The sequence below is a fragment of the Jaculus jaculus genome, chromosome 16, assembly GCF_020740685.1.
Source record: "Jaculus jaculus isolate mJacJac1 chromosome 16, mJacJac1.mat.Y.cur, whole genome shotgun sequence".
Taxonomy (NCBI): Eukaryota; Metazoa; Chordata; class Mammalia; order Rodentia; family Dipodidae; genus Jaculus; species Jaculus jaculus.
The window spans coordinates 30,844,510-30,860,847 of NC_059117.1; the positions used below are offsets into that span (position 1 = coordinate 30,844,510).

Consider the following 16,338-nt stretch of genomic DNA (forward strand, 5'->3'; position numbering starts at 1 on the left):
ATTATGACCAACTATGAACAGGCCTATTCATGAGTGCCTTTTAGACTAGAATAAGTCTAAAATTGCTTAAAATATGAATTTAAAATGTCAAATTTACGTGTCTGGAAAATACTGTATTATTCTATAACAGGAAAACACGATTTTTTAAAAATATTTATTTATTTGTGGGGGGGGGAGGCAAAGAGAGGGTGAGTGAGGGAGAGAAAGAGATTGGGCACACCTGGGCATCCAGTCACTGCAAACGAACTCCAGATGCATGTACCACCTTGTGCATCTGATTTATGTGGGTCCTGGGGAATCAAACCTGGGTCTTATGGCTTGGCAGGTAAATGCCTTAACTGCTAAGTCATCTCTCCAGCCCCCATCCACTTCTTAACACTGTGATAACCATTTATTTGATTTATTAAATTAAATTATTTTAGTTAATTACAATAGCTCATCCATAATCCCTTACAATGATACTAAAATATACTACTGCCGGGCATGGTGGTGCATGCCATTAATCCCAGCACTTGGGAGGCAGAGGTAGGAGGATTACTATGAGTTTGAGGCCAGCCTGGGTTAGAATGAGTCCTTGCCTTGAGAAAGCAAAACAAGACTATTGAAAAAGCATTAAAAAGCAGAAATATATTTCCAAATAAATTCAACAAAAGTGTTTGTTAATATTTTATTAGTATTTTCTAATAGACAGAACATAAACAAACCAAATAAAAATTCTAATTTTTTTAGTTAATAAAATAACTGACATTCTGATTGTTTTTCCTTTGTTAAAGAAGGAAAGTATTGATAGACAGGCACACAATTGACACTTACTGTACAATGATATGCACAAGGTATCCTTTTAACAATTATAATCCTCAAATGTGCTCTTTATAGTTTTCCCTTGTAATACAGGAGCCATGCTCCTATAAGAAAATTATGCTACTAAAAAGTTTTTTTTTAATAAGGAGTGACAGAAAGACTTTTAAAACAAGTCCTTAAATAAGAGGATGCAGCAACAACGGAATGTAAGTTGTTGGGTTAAGAAGACAGTTGAACTACATCTTAAAACATTAAAAATTCATTTATTTTACAATTACTCAAATACACATGCATTAAATGAAAATATTGCACAAAATTAAAATTTTAGATTGTGAAATTTATATTATTCTTCATTTTAAAAAAATGTACAATTTCTGGTAGTACTTAACTGTTTGACTTTTTTTTTCAAAACACCAGCAGCACAAACTTAAAATGAGCAAAGTGAAATATTTATTCCAGAAACTTTTTGTTTTAAATTAAGGCTAACCAAGTGCATCCATTGGTCAATGGCACAATTGTTTTCAGCAACTATTTGGAACATCCTAATTATAGGAAATGCTCATCTAAGTGCTATCCTTAAATCATACAATCAATTTTAGGTGAATAAACTATGATGGTTTCTAAGAAGTTTACATGTTATCTGAAAAATCAAAAAAAAAAAAAACCCAAAGAATGATTAATTTTGAAGATTCTTGCCTAAAGGCACCACTGACTTAAAAACATTCAGAAACAGAACATCAGAAGACATAAAGCCTCTTCATATACATACTCATGTATGCAAGAATGCATTGAATGCCGTAACTTTATTCAACGTAGTACACTGTACTTGACTTATAGGTTAAATATTTTACACAGTTTGACCAAGTCATTCAGAAAGTCATCTCTAGGCTCAGCATGACCACGGCTCTCTCTGATGCAAAACACTGGATGTGCACAGGTGTGCACCACTGTTCATACAGATTAGCATCTGACATCTCAGCTTTTGAAATATAAACTCTTTTAAACAAAAATTACTTTACAAACCCATTTACTCAAATAGATTTTTGGTATGCTTGCAGTTGTCTTGCAGGGCTGGTAGGAAAATTTCTATTTTACATGTCCTTTTTTCTCAGGTTGACAGCCAGTTTTCTTACTTTACACAGAAATGCATTTTCACATGTATACACTAGGCTCTTACATTAATTCTTCTGTGCATATCCTTATTCATGTCAAAAAACACTCAAAATGGACAAGGGTATTCATGAAAATCATTGCACTTACGGCCATGCTGATGCTCCCTACACACTAGTCTACACTTCCCATTTCAGCGCCAGGGCACAGCAATGGCCAGGAGGAGATACACTGAGTCCAAGAAATATTTCTTTTAACAGAGAAACAGAATGTTTTCTCACTTGCAAGCTGCAATGGGAGGGAGTTCACTTGTGAAGTTCTGAAGACATGCAATATATGCTGAATATGCACAATACATGTCTGCACAGCAGCGTTATGAATAAATATGAGTGTACACTTTCAAGGAAGGCTTCATTCTGTCAACAGGTTTTACTTTGTAAGTAGGACCTAAGTGAAAACAAGATACTAATATCTTGTTCCAGTCTTAAAACTCCCAAAATAACTGGGATACAAATACTCTGTCCCTTTATCTTAAGCACCCAAACATTCTTTTAATACATATTGGCTCAGTGGTCTGATTAAGTAGCTTCACTATTTTAAGGATTTAGTGTTAAATATTTTAAAACAAAAAGTGAATACATCCAAACCCTTAATCAGTGGAAGTATTTAAAACTATGCAGAATCCTGCACACATGGGATATAAGGACTTCCCAGATCGATAAAATGGAGAGAAAACTAGGAAATGCAGAGGTTTCCAAACTGGAAAAGTCATTTTTTTCTTGTTGGTATAAAATTTGATTAGGGACTTACATGTATACTCCAAAGGGTTTAATGTACTAGCTTTATTTAGAATTTTACATTATGCAGAATATAAATAAAAGCATATTTAAAAATAGTACAGTTCTGTTTTTATTATTTATTTTCATATATATACACAATAGAATTAGGCATTTGTATGTTTACATATGACTAATAAGCTTATTAATCCTTTGATTTGCTATTTTTACAGTTACCTAAGGCAAATCTAAATCATACGATTTAAAATTATCACATGGTAACTTTCACTAGAGTATTCTTTTCTTTTAATTTCCAATGTTTAGAAGGACAGAATGTGTTTGGCAGTTCTTCCAACAAATTATTTCCCTTCTGTATAATCAGTAATATGTTAAAAGACAAAACTAATAATTCTGAAACTTAAATGGGAGCTACCACATGCTTCCTTTTGCACAGAATGCCAAAAGAAAAGTAACAGATGAGTCCCATACGGGCAGAGAAGAGCCCTTGCAGCACATAAATCAATTAAAGTTTATGCCAATGAACAAGAAATCCAATCAAATTCTGGTTTTGATTGGTTTTATTTTATACTTTTACTTTATGCCACAAAACTGTAATTCAGGGACAGGGTTATTTCATACTTTCAGGGCATTCTGTCACTTGTCCCAGACCTGAAACAGCTGTTTCAAAGATCATTCACCTGGCGAATTCACATGATACAAAATGCTGACACAGACCTACAAGATCTTTCTGGAAAACAAATCTCTCCAAACCATATACCGTATAGTTCCCAACTATTAGCAGATGAGTCAATTTGTCTGTGAACCACTGCTTTGTGCTTTCCTCGGCTCTCATGTACTCTGGCACTTTGTCGTTGCTGGAAAATGCTGCTGATTACTTTGAAACGGAAGAGATCCATTCGTGCATGAGGTGGGGGCAGTATTCTCTCAAGGTTGCAGAGTATGCACCACATCATTTAAGACACAGGAATCTCTCTTGGTAGTGGCTGGATTATAGACAAGGATGAAAAGAACCAGTCTTATGGATGTACTAATAATCTATTTGGAGACACTAAAAGACTGGTGCAGACACAACGGTATATGAGTTAAGCCCCAGAAGATCTGTCCATACCATTAGCCTTGGACAAAATGAATACCAGCTTCATAGACTGGAGTGTCACCTTTTCTGTAAAGAAGGCGCTTGAGTAGTTTGAAGTTTCTGTTTATATTTCTGCATCTGCTTTGACCGTGAATGCAGTTTGTTGAATAGTTCACGGAATTTATACTGTGGAAATAAGGTTTCTAAAAAGCCTTCCAAGAAAACATAAACCATTCTCCTATTTAGCTGGTTGTGTTGAAACATTTCAAAAACACGAAGAATACCTTTCCGTGTTGTCTCAGCTCCGATAATGTGCTTCAATTCATCTAAGTGAAGAGGGTAAAATAGGTTCAATTCATTACTCACACACATAGGAAATGCACACCTCAATTATGATTTCCATTGAAACATATGAAGTATACCAGATTAACTCCTAAGTCTTAAGAATTTAGTTAATGAGTTCCAGTTCTATATTGTAATAATACCTTGTGCAAGTCAACATCTTCCCTCCATCCAGACAACACACACCAGAAGACAATACAGCATCGTAGTTCCAAATTACAGTCAAAATACTGTATCGTAATACCCATGCAAGACTCACTCTGACTCTACTTCCTCATCTATTAAGTTTGCATTTCTAAAAACCAATGTTCTTGTAGCTGTATGGATTTCTAAGTCTTCAGTCAGATGCTTAAAGTAAGGAAATTCCTTTTACGGAAAGAATGACTGTGGAAGATTTTGCTGAGCAGGATGCTGACAGGAACAAAGAGATGAAGCATTCTCCTTGGTACAAAGAATATCACAAACAAACAAGTAGTAAATGCAAAAGCAACAGGCAATGAGGGCAGAACAGTTTGACTGAATTTGTTATGTCTATAAGATAAAGTGGAGACTAAGTAAAAAAGATGCCATGACTATTAGGAGCAAGAAAGTTTGGAGTTTACCATGGGTAATGCCACAGATAAAGGACAACCACACATGATTACCCTGGAATTATTCTTGATCAGGACCCCAAGGGTATAAGCAATATTTTGTTGTTTGAGAAAGATGTCTATGTTCTCTCTGATACGTAGGTGTTAGCTTATAATCTCTACAAGAATGGATATATAAAGAGAAAATGTAGGAAAAACCTATAAAGGTAAAAGCAAAACCAACCAAAAGCAAACATAAAGAAGAACAAAATGAGGGAAGATAGTGGGAGGGGAGAGTAGTGATGGGCAGGGAGAAGAGGTTAGAGATAGGAGGGAGGACAGGAACCAACAAAACTAAATTGCCTGAAGGAATTATACCTAAATCTCTGTATACCAACTAAAACAACAATAATAAAAAAGAATGTCCAACTTCTAAAATGTTTGTACCTAAGAAGGCTACAAAATAATTTAGTGCACACACATGACTTTATCAGAAAACAGGTTCAGGATTATGTGCATATAAAATCACATAGTTTCATATCTGCCCTCACTTCCTTTAGGTCTTCATACTTGTACTGAGTGAGGCATTCTTTGACAACACTGTTTACAGTGGCACCTCACCTGACTGCCAATTTCCTTTTGATGCCTTATTTTTTCCTAAGAACTTACCTCTATTTAGCATACTATGCTTTATGTATTTGTTTTGCTTGTTGTAAGAATGTAAGCTAGAAGAAAATAAAGGAATATACAAGAAATACTACTATTAACCTACAATACATTTTGAATAAATACCTACTAAGTGAATTAAGATTTCTTCCAGCTTAATAATGTCAGTCTATGGCATAATCTGCTTTACTGTAATAGCATATTAATAATAACCTAAGTTATCATTTATTTTTATAAAACATTATTTCTCTGCTTTATACCACAAAATGCAACCACACATGAGGAAAAATTAATAATCAAATGTCAAATTTCTAAGTTGATGGAAGAGAAAACTGGACACTCAAGCTTTATGATGAAAATACAATTTCAAGGGCTGGAGAGATGTCTTAGTGGTTAAGAGTTTGCTTGCAAAGCCAAAGGACCCAAGTTCGATGCCCCAGTATCCACATAAGCCAGATGCACAAGGTGGCGCATGCACCTGGAGTTTGTGTGCAGTGGCTGGAGACCCTGATATTCCCATTCTCTCTTTCTCTCTCCCTCCCTGCCTATTTCTGTATCTCTCTCTCAAATAAATAAAAAGAAAATACAATTTCAAGTTATAAGAAAACAAGCTGGGGATGAGCATTCATATCCATAATCTCAGCACTTGGGAGTGTGAGGCAGGAGGATTGCCATGATTCCCAAACCAGCCTGAGCTACAGTATGAGACTCTATCTCAAAAAAAAAAAAAAAAAAGTAAAAATAAAACAAAATTTTAAGAACAGGTAAATCCTTATATTACTGAACTTATAAATATTGTTTTTTATTCTTTTCATCTATAATTAATGTACAAGTGAAACATGGCTAGGTGCTTCTTTTACTATCTAGGCTGAAAAAGGGCTAAAACCACCATCATTGTCTATTAGTCACAAAAAACCCACTGGTCCTTACACAGCCTCCCTTACTGGGAATAGAAAGACAAGACAAACCCAGACTAGGTTAGTAATGTATCTCTATCTTAAATAACTCAAGTCAGGCCAACAAAATGTATGTTCCCTTTAGTGTTATGCTTTAATGAATAAAGATTAGTAAATGACAAATCATTTGTCTCTATGTAAACTGGCTCATGTTCTCCCAAGTAGAACACTCCTCACAAAAAATCCAGACCTTTCATTTAAATTAGTATATTCATCTGTCACATACTCTTTTTACTTCAAAACGATATCTTCAAAATGTCTCAAGGCAGCAGAATGAAGTGGTAAAAGGAAAAAGCTTTCAAATCATTCAAAGATGAGTCAGAGTCCTGTCACTTACTAGCTAAAAATCTTGGAGTGATGACCCTGAGCTTGTTTCCACACACGTGACACTGTATTACTAACAGTGACTTGTTTTATAGAACTGTAGGAGATTCTCCTGCGAAGAACGTATGAGAAGCATGTAGCACTATGCCTGGTAGACAGAACACTATTACACGGTAGCTAGCACAATAAAAATTAGCTAAAGTAACATGATAAATACCAAGAGTTTAGAAGCACCACAAAGTGATGAGGTTTCAATCAAACATGATTACTCACCTGGCATGATTGCAAGTAATTTCGTTTTTCCTGCTATTCTTGTTCTCATTCGAATAGCTTTATCTCTGCATGGAATAGTCTCTGCTAAAATGCCATTTGGCCAAAATGCATCTCTATGAAGAGTGAATGAATTTTGTAAATATTTTCATTTTCTAATGATATAAGCTGATGAAGTAATTTTAAATTTCTATAGTAAACATCAACTCAAACAGAAAAACAATCCAAAATTTTATATAAGCATTCCATAAAATTTTATATCCTGATATTCAACAACAACAGTGCAGGACTAGGTTTTCACATATACCAGGACACACACAGGGAAATTAAGAGGTAAAATCTGCCCTCTGGGAGTTCATAAATACTAGCAGAGACAACACTATGGAATATATAGACATATGACAGGCATTTAAACTCAAAACTGGATGTTTATTAACTGAACATGCCATCCAAATAGCACCCACAGAATCTTGGATATGGATACCTCAGAGGTCAAAAGCGACTCTACCTGAGTTAAGTCTCTCCACTCCCCTTCTAACTCCACCAACACAGACCACATTTGATGCCCACAATGTAAATGACATACATATCACCCATCCTCCCTTGGCTTTCAGAGTGCTTCATTCCTGCCCTCTACTGTTTGCTCCAAAGGCATCAGGATGGAATTGGTGGGAGGGAACAAAATTCTCTGGAATTGTTCCTAACCTTACATTAGGAGCACCTTGGACTTTAAAAAACCCTACTCTTAAGACCTTCCACCTGACTGATTAGCACAGCCATCTCTGGACAAGGGAGATGGGTGCTGTTCATGCTCCCCAGGTGATTCCAGTTTGAGGCAAAAGCTGGGGAGCACAGATACAGAAGACCACACCTTAGGCTCAATTAAAGTGAGAAAAGTCGGGCAAGCAATTCAACTACTGAAAGGAGAAAGTTTCAAAGCAGAAAAGCCACATTCCTCAATTTCCATTCACAGCCTTAAAGAAAATTCCTTTTCCAATCTTCAATTTCATTCTAACAAAATAAAGACAAAAATACCTACCTGAAAAATTAGGATAAAAATCAGAAAAAAAGGTCAAGTACAGTTAGTGTTCAATATTGACAAGTCCCTTTTCTTATCTCCAAAGCACATGCTACTCCGAATTTCTCCTCGTCATTTTATAGGCTGAGGTTTTTTTTCTCCACTATCTGTCCTCTTCTGAAGAAGCTGCATCACATTTCCCATTCTGCCACTCCCACTTGTGCCTCAATAATATTTTGTAGCATGAACATATGAATAATGTGCTAATGATAATTAGTTTGTGTTATTTTCAAGTATTCAATTAAAAATCAGGCCATAAACAAAGACTTTTTACTAAAGTCTTTCACTTAAAATAGAGTTAAGTACAACTTAGAAAAATATAATCTCCACAATTTGGATGTATTTAATTACATGATATGCTAACATCTCTCTTTTTTATCTGTTTTAATTTTTGAAGATAAGATCATCTCGTGTAGACAAGGTTGGCCCTTGCACTTGCTATGCAGTTGAGACTGACCTTTAGCTCTCCATCCTTTTGCTTTTTCCCCTCAAGTATAGAATTGCAGGTATGTATCACCATATACAGCATTCTATGCCAATATTTCAATCATTTTAGAGTTATTGTACTATGATAAACACTAAATTACCATCTTAAACAGTAATAAAGAACAAAAGGTCCATAGAACAAATATAATTCTTCCAAGCCTTTGCTGTCACGGCCCACATTATGACCAGGAAGGAAACACACATAGTGAAAGTTACATGTTAGTGAATTGTAACAATGCTAAACTCTGTACTACCTGAGAGATGACTGTGTCTTAAGATATACCTGAAACGTTTCACTGAGTCGGCAACTTGCTCCGGTGAGGTCATCCAGTCAACATGATCAACTATTTTTCTAAAAGTGAAAAGATTTGGATGAGTAAGCTTAAACCTTAAAACGTGATTAAACAAAAATGAGTTTCATAGAGCAGGACGTCGTTAAAGAGAAGAGACTGTTCCAATAACCTCAAAAGGTTCAGAGACAAAATTATGCCATCAAAGTTGAGCAATATATTTACTTAAGCAAAATTTTAAAACTAACTAAAATCAGACTCTAAGTAGGTAAATTAAAAAAAGACAAAAAGAACAGTACCTATTAATAGTGTCACCATATGTAGCTCTAATAAGCTGTTGAAGCAAGTTTTTTATATTCCTTCGCAACCACTGATTTCTCTCTTTCAAGTCGAATACTTCATCCATTAGAAGTAGCATTACCCTGAGTGGAATGTTGTCATCCACCTGAGAAAACATGAGAAGCAATCAGAATAAGATTATTGGTGTTAGATAGCTACCATGCAAGGTTACTATTATGAAATGACCGGTGCACTGTATCAAGTCAGAAAAGGGTTATAACCTGTATAAACTGACATTTCAAAGCCAAAAGTATTAGCTCAAGCCTTTAACGCTGGCATTCTGGAGGCTGAGGTAGATGATCCCCATGAGTTCAAGAACAGCCTGAGCTACAGAATGAGTTCCACATCAGCCTGGTTAGAGAGAGACGCTGCCTCAAAAAAGGAAAAAAAAAAAAAAAATTACAGCAAAATAATAGGTTGTCATTTCATTATGATTCATGAAAGCATCTGACAGTAATTTTATAGAATATAGAATTTTATGACATTATAATGATCAGCAAATCCTAAGGTTGTATTTTTTAAAAAGCTTGAAAGTCGTGAAAGAATTCTTGAAAGAATTTCTCTTTGGTAACTTTAATGAAGGCTATACTAGTCTAATAAAGTAATGCTAGGCCTACTACTGACTTACTGGTCTATTTTTCTCATAAGAATAAAAATTCTTATTATCTGTATTTAGCAGACAGAATGTGTTTTGTTTGCTTAATAAGTCACATATATTTAGATATTTTTAGAAAAAAACTAAGACTCAATTGAGCACACAACTAAGTTAATACTGTAAGCAAATGGTGTATTTTACTACAAAATTTTCTTTTATTTTTTTAACAACTCAAATTAGTTTACTTTTATTATGGGAGTATAAAATCAATAAAACACAGTGTAATGGAGGGTAACTGGAATGCATATGATGTGAAATAAGTATGTATATAGTAGAAAACAATTACTGACTTAGGACTGCAAATAACTGCCATTAGCTTTATAAGCTTTCACCCTTACCATTCATTCTAATCACTTTAAAAAATATGGGCTTTACATTTTTCATTATCATGGTGTAAGCATTTCATGGTGTATTTCCACTCCAAAAATTGAGACTTATGCCTTCAACAAACTAGAGGGGAGATGGAGACACATTTTATTGTGAGGCAAAATAAATACTGCTCCATTCTCTGGTAAAGTGTATTTACATGAGTAAGTAACAAAGGACATTTTTTAAATAGATAAACTGTAAAGCTTGCATAACAAAGGGTATGACACGATATTATGGATATTACAAAGGATAAATTGGAAAGCATTCAAAAATAATTTTGAAGAAACAAAAAGATATTACTTAAGACAGTTTATTATGAAGAAATGCTGTTAGAAAATGAGGGGTGGTGGTTACAACTGATGTAAGAGCCAGATCTGAGAACAGAGGAGAGCCTAAGCAGATGCATGTGCTCAGAGGGCCTTCCACTACACTGTGCTGGGCTCAGCTAACCCAGCCTCACTGCACACACATCAATTGCAGACTGACTACAAATTGAAATGCTGGCATGGTAAAGGAAAAAATGTTTCTAAAGAATATCCCAATACAACATCAGGCTGGAGAGATGCTCAGTGGTTACAAAGGGTGCTGCCTGGAAAGTCTGATGGCTCGAGTTCGAGTTTTATCCTCAGTATCCACAGAAAGGTAGATGTACAAACTGGCACATATGTCTGCAGTTCATTTGCAGCAGCAAGGGACCCCAGCATGCTTATTCTCCCCCAACTCTCAATCTCTCATATACACACACACACACGCACAAATAAATTAAAAACGAGAACATCTTTGTTATCCTTGAGTAGGCACAGATTGCAGTAACCAGAGTAAAAGCTACGGCATGTACATATATATGAATGTATGCATGTATGTATATCTGACAAAGAATACATACCTGATTACATAATGCACTCTCATTAATTCCAAAAAAATAGTAATAACAAGACCTCTAAGTCAACAATAAATGGGAAAAGGACTTAAATAGGCACACTAGACAGGACACCAGGCACACAATCAATATGAAGAGGGCTCAGCACCTTGATAGTACTCAGAGCAATGTGGATCCACAACCAGATGACTGAAGTAAAAAAACTCAGTGGCAAAATTTTCAAAAATATTTTGTAGTGCCTACTAAACACCTGTATTTATGCATATTCTCTGACTTGAAACTTTAACTCCTAGGTGTAGAAATGTGTACTTATTGGGCTCAGTAGTTTAAGGTGCTTGCTTGCAAATCCTGCTGGTCTAGGTTGAATTCCCAAACTAACCAAGTGAGCTACACACAAAAAGTGGTACAATCATCTGGTGTACCTCTGCAGCAACAACAGGTGCTGGCACACCCATACAAACCCACATTCACACACATACACTTGCAAATAAATAATTTAAAAAATAATTGTGTAATTACTCTTCAATTATAAGACGTGCATATGCATAGCTATCAATAAGTTGTGCCAAGGTGAAATATTATGAAGCCATAGGAGCTCAAGAGCACTCAAACACCACCATGTGAAAGAACCCCACAATGCTGAGCAAGGTGACTTAAAGGAGTATATCATTTACTGCCTTGTTTGCAGGGTAAAATTTAGTATAATGATTCATACCTGGTGGGAGGGAGGGCTTTGACAGGAAGGGAACATAGGGATTTTTTTGGAGTACTGATAACTGTTTCTTTTGATTAGAGTGCAAAGTACATTAACATTTTCAATCCAATTTACCAAGCTTAACAAAGAATGTTAATGTGAAGTGTGTGTGTGTGTGTGCACATGCGCACGCATGCGCACGCGCACACACACACACACAGATATGATCTGGCAACTTCAACTATTATGTTCACTTACATTATCATCAAGTTGAGCCGAGACCCGGCAGTGCTCAGGATCTGAGTCAGTCTTAGTAATTAAAGGAGGCACCTAAACACAGAAGACATAAAGAGTGGGTACGGTACAGCCTAAGTAAAAGAATACACACTGCCATAAACCAAAATAAGCTTCAGCACTGGGTGTGAGTTTTGGTTAAATCTATAGTGAATTTAACATTAGAATTTGAAACCAAATATAAGAGTGCTTCTTTAATCACTCAAAGGGTTTTTTAACTTTTAAAAAAGAATTAACTTTGAGTTGGAAGGAGAAATTCCTTAGTCACACTCTCATACTTTGTACAAGAATAAAACAAAAACAGATCTTGAAAAAGTGACATGAAGGCCACATACTTTGTAATATAGGCACAAAACAGAGTTCAGATCTTTTACCATAAAGGTCTTTTGATTGCATGTCAATAGGTTTAAGGAATTAATCAACTGTTTGATAGTGCAAAAGAAGAAGGGAAAGACTAAAGTCACTTTAAGACGTCTGACAGTATAGAAAGGACTACCAAGGTCAGCTATTTTAACCCCTCAAAGCTACTGGACAAAAAAGCCTTAGAATATTCAATAAATATTAGTACACAGTGCAAGTAGCTGTCAACAAAGGTGGAACTCTTTTCCATGTTAGTGTCCTTTCCCACAGTTAACAAGACAAAAACGGGGCTGGAGAGATGGCTTAGTGGTTAAGCACTTGCCTGTGAAGTCTAAGGACCCCATGACCCACATTAGCCAGATGCACAAGGGGGAGCATGTGTCTGGAGTTCATTTGCAGTGGCTGGAGACCCTGGCATACCCATTCCCTCTCTACCTGCTTATTTCTCTCTCTGTCACTTTGAAATAATAAAAAAAAAGTAAAAGATAAAAACGGTTCATGAGTGAGTATTGATGTAACTCATTTGCAAATACAACTTCTTGTGAAGAAATTTACAGTATTATAGAATGAAAATTGTAGAATAGAGTAAAACAGTACAAATATTAGCTTTACCAATTTTAAATATCTGTACCATAACACCGGAGGCTGATGACTAGATTTTGTGTGTGTGTGTGTGTTCCAAAAAACAAACAAACAGAAAAACAAAACAGGTTGACTAGATTTATAAAACATGTGATTGTGACTGGAATGTTTTCTTTAGCTTTACAAGTTTTCAGACTGTGTGTGCAGGCTTGGGACAGAAGTTCAGTACATTAGGTGTTGTGGTCTGGATGGTAAATGTTAATTAAACTGTTGAAGGCTTGCTCCCCAGCACTATGAGTTGGCACTATTGATAGGTTCCAGAACTTTTAAGAGGCAATCAAGTGGAAGGAAGTTAGGACATGAGTTGGCACTATTGACAGGCAGCAGAACTTTTAAGAGGTGGAGTCTAGTGGAGGGAAGTTAGGATGTTAAGGGGGAGCCTTCGAAGGGGGTACGGGTGCCTTGGCCCCTCTTTGCTTCTTTCTTCCCCACTCCAGCCAATAGGTTAATATACCACATGCTCCAAACTATGAGGAGCATTGTTGTAGGCCCAACTGAAACTTTAACTGAAAACAATTTTTCTTTTTAAGATGATCAGCACAGGCATTATGTCATAGTAATGACAAGCTGGCTAACACAACTATATTAAAAATATGCACAGAGGGCTGGAGAGATAGTTAAGGAATTTGCCTGCAAAGCCAAAGGACCTCGGTTCGATTCTCCAATACCCGCATAAGCCAGATGCACAAGGGAGTGCATACATATGGAGTTTGTTTGCAGTGGCTGGAGGCCCTGGTGCAACCAATCTCTCTCTCCTCCCCACTAATAAATCTAAAAAGAAAAAAGAAAAAAGCCAATACACACACACCCACAGAGAGAGAGACAGAGAGAGAGAGAGAAAGAGAGAGAGAGAGAATACCTTCTCCCATGTGTTTTGTCCTTATAGTGAATAAAAGTGTGACTATCTATGAGGTCTAGAAACCTGGCCATAACACATAAACTCATACCTCTTTGTTGGTTTGGCTTTCCAGCATAGAGGGATTTTTATATGGTAAAGAGGTTACTCTTGCAAATGAAGTAAAATATAAACATAAAAAAATAGTTTGCCTTAGATATCACTCAAAGTGCCTTACCTTAAAAAATGATTGCTTTATATCTTGACCTAATCTTTCTGACATTTTGCCCATGTTGTCTGACATTTTAGTCATTCCTTCTGCCAAGCTGTCAGGAAGGGATTTAACTGCATTGGAAACATTCCTCATAGAATTGCGAAGTGGATTTACAAAAGTGTCCATCTAAAGAGAAAAAGGTGTTGTTATCAGTGACTTCATATTACATTTGTAACTCAACACAGAAGCCTGAGAAAATACAGAATGCAACACATGAAAAGATAAAATGATGTTCCAGTTAATGTTATGCCATCACATTTTAAAAGTATTATCACTGGTGTGTCTTAAAATGCATCTGTACAATCACATATATAAATTAAACATTTGACTGACTGAGTTACTGTCATAAAGGAATATAAGCTTTCACTTTTCTTAATAAAGTGATGCATGTGGGAATAGCTACTACATAGTCAGATAGTTAAATAGATAACAAGAAAGCAAGCATGCAAAACAAACAGAAAGCTGAAATAACTGATAATTACTTAAGATTTCTTTTTAAAAATAATTCTATGATACACACACTTTCAGTAAGAAAATACTTCATACTGTTCTATTTTCTGGCCTTAGAGCTTATACTAAGAACACCCACATAAGAAAACTGTGCTAAGAACACTTTTGCATAAGGGAGGTGCTCTGATTTTGCACATGGCATAAAGCAGAGAGGGCATGCCTGCCATTGAGAACTCACTAACACTGTTTCATCTTAAAAAATGTACATCTGTATTTTTTAAATATTTTTATTTACATAAATGTTTATTCACTTATTTGAGAGAGAGAGAATGAGAAAGAGTTAGAGAGAAGGGGGGGGAGAGAATGGATGCACCAGGGCCTTCAGTCACTACAAATAAATTCCAGATGCATGTGCCACCTGTGTATCTGGCTTACATGGGTACTGGGGAATTGAACCTGGGTCCTTAGGCTTCATAGGCAAGCACCTTAACCACTAAGACATTGTTCCAGCCCCTGGATTTTTCTTTCATGACAAAGAAAAGTATAGAAGCAGGTAGACCAAAACTGAAACTTCCCTGCTTGCTTACCTTGCGAGCAAAATCCCCCTTCCCTTTGCTGTAGGCTTTGTTCTCAAGGAAATCATACACACAGTGAGCCAGTGCTGGAGATGCTTTCAGCATTTCAGGAGCTAATAATAACTAACACAGAAGAGAAGGTACATTAAACTGATAAGAGAGAGGGTTACTGCTTGTACTTTCATGTCACTACAAGTTAAGAAGGTGAAATATTTCAACTCTACACTTTCTTTGATCTGCCCATTTTGTGGTCTTAGCATTTATATTAAGAAGATACACATTAGAAAACTGGATATCCACATATCAATGAAATAGAATGTTAGGATACAGAACATATAACCAATAATTCAAACAAAAACTTTCAAGTGTTCTAAAGAAGTGGCAAACAATATATTGTTTTCACAATTACCAATTAACTCAACATCATAGCTTAGTTTCTTTAGTGCAACTAATATACTGAATTCATGAGCTAAAAAGTACAGAACTGTAACATGAAAAAACATTGAGTATCACCTCTGGAAAACATAATTTTCTAAATCTTATAAATAACTGATATAGATATTAAGGGACCAAAAATAGGTACTTTAAAAGAAGTAAATGCTTGATGAAGATCTTGCCAATATGACACTCACATATTCAGCTTTAAGGAAAGAGAGGAAAGAAATTAGGAATGGCAGGAATTTACATTTTTGTTGTACTTTCAGTTCATAATAACAACAGGGCACTACAACTATATTTGTCAACAAATCTAGTCATAGTTATGAATAGAGAAGAAAAGAGTAAAAGAAAAAAATCTTCCAAATAAAATACCCAGTATATCAGCTAAATTTCAATAAACTCTAAAGCAGGGGTTAGCAAACTTTTCTGTAACAGCCAGGTAGCTACTTATCTCTGCTGCTTGATAGACAGCAGACAATCGGACTGTGCTCCAATACAACTCAGCCCAAACCAGGTGGCAGGTGGCTAGCACCTGCAGTCTATAGATTGTGGACCTCTGGCTTAGAGGAGCTCCAATGGAACACTATAAGCCTGATGTCTTTTCTAAAGCATGTGAAAAATCTATAAACTAATAGCTAGGATACAAAACTGAAAAGGGAACTTATTATTCCATCTAGCACCTGGGTATACAGGTCTAAAACATATTTCTAACAGTTCTAACAGCTTATGCAATAAGTAACTTGAGAAATGTAATATATTTTGCTATTTT

General features: G+C 35.8%; 1 protein-coding gene across 5 annotated transcripts in view; it reads right to left on the reverse strand.

The window, feature by feature from the left end:
• Positions 1 to 747: 747 nt before the first annotated feature.
• The window catches only part of Snx13 (sorting nexin 13), a 140,811-nt gene continuing 125,220 nt past the window's right edge, over positions 748 to 16,338 (reverse strand). For 4 of the 5 annotated variants that reach the window (XM_004652838.3, XM_004652837.3, XM_045135751.1 and 1 more), the window contains 7 exons: positions 15,144 to 15,254; positions 14,071 to 14,232; positions 11,960 to 12,031; positions 9,064 to 9,209; positions 8,758 to 8,826; positions 6,914 to 7,026; positions 748 to 4,109 (listed from right to left, as the gene is read on the reverse strand). In XM_004652838.3, the coding sequence (XP_004652895.1) occupies positions 3,862 to 4,109; positions 6,914 to 7,026; positions 8,758 to 8,826; positions 9,064 to 9,209; positions 11,960 to 12,031; positions 14,071 to 14,232; positions 15,144 to 15,254 (921 nt within the window). In that variant the 3' untranslated portion in view covers positions 748 to 3,861. The remainder of the gene's footprint in view (positions 4,110 to 6,913; positions 7,027 to 8,757; positions 8,827 to 9,063; positions 9,210 to 11,959; positions 12,032 to 14,070; positions 14,233 to 15,143; positions 15,255 to 16,338) is intronic. The other variant, XM_045135750.1, reaches the window with a different exon arrangement.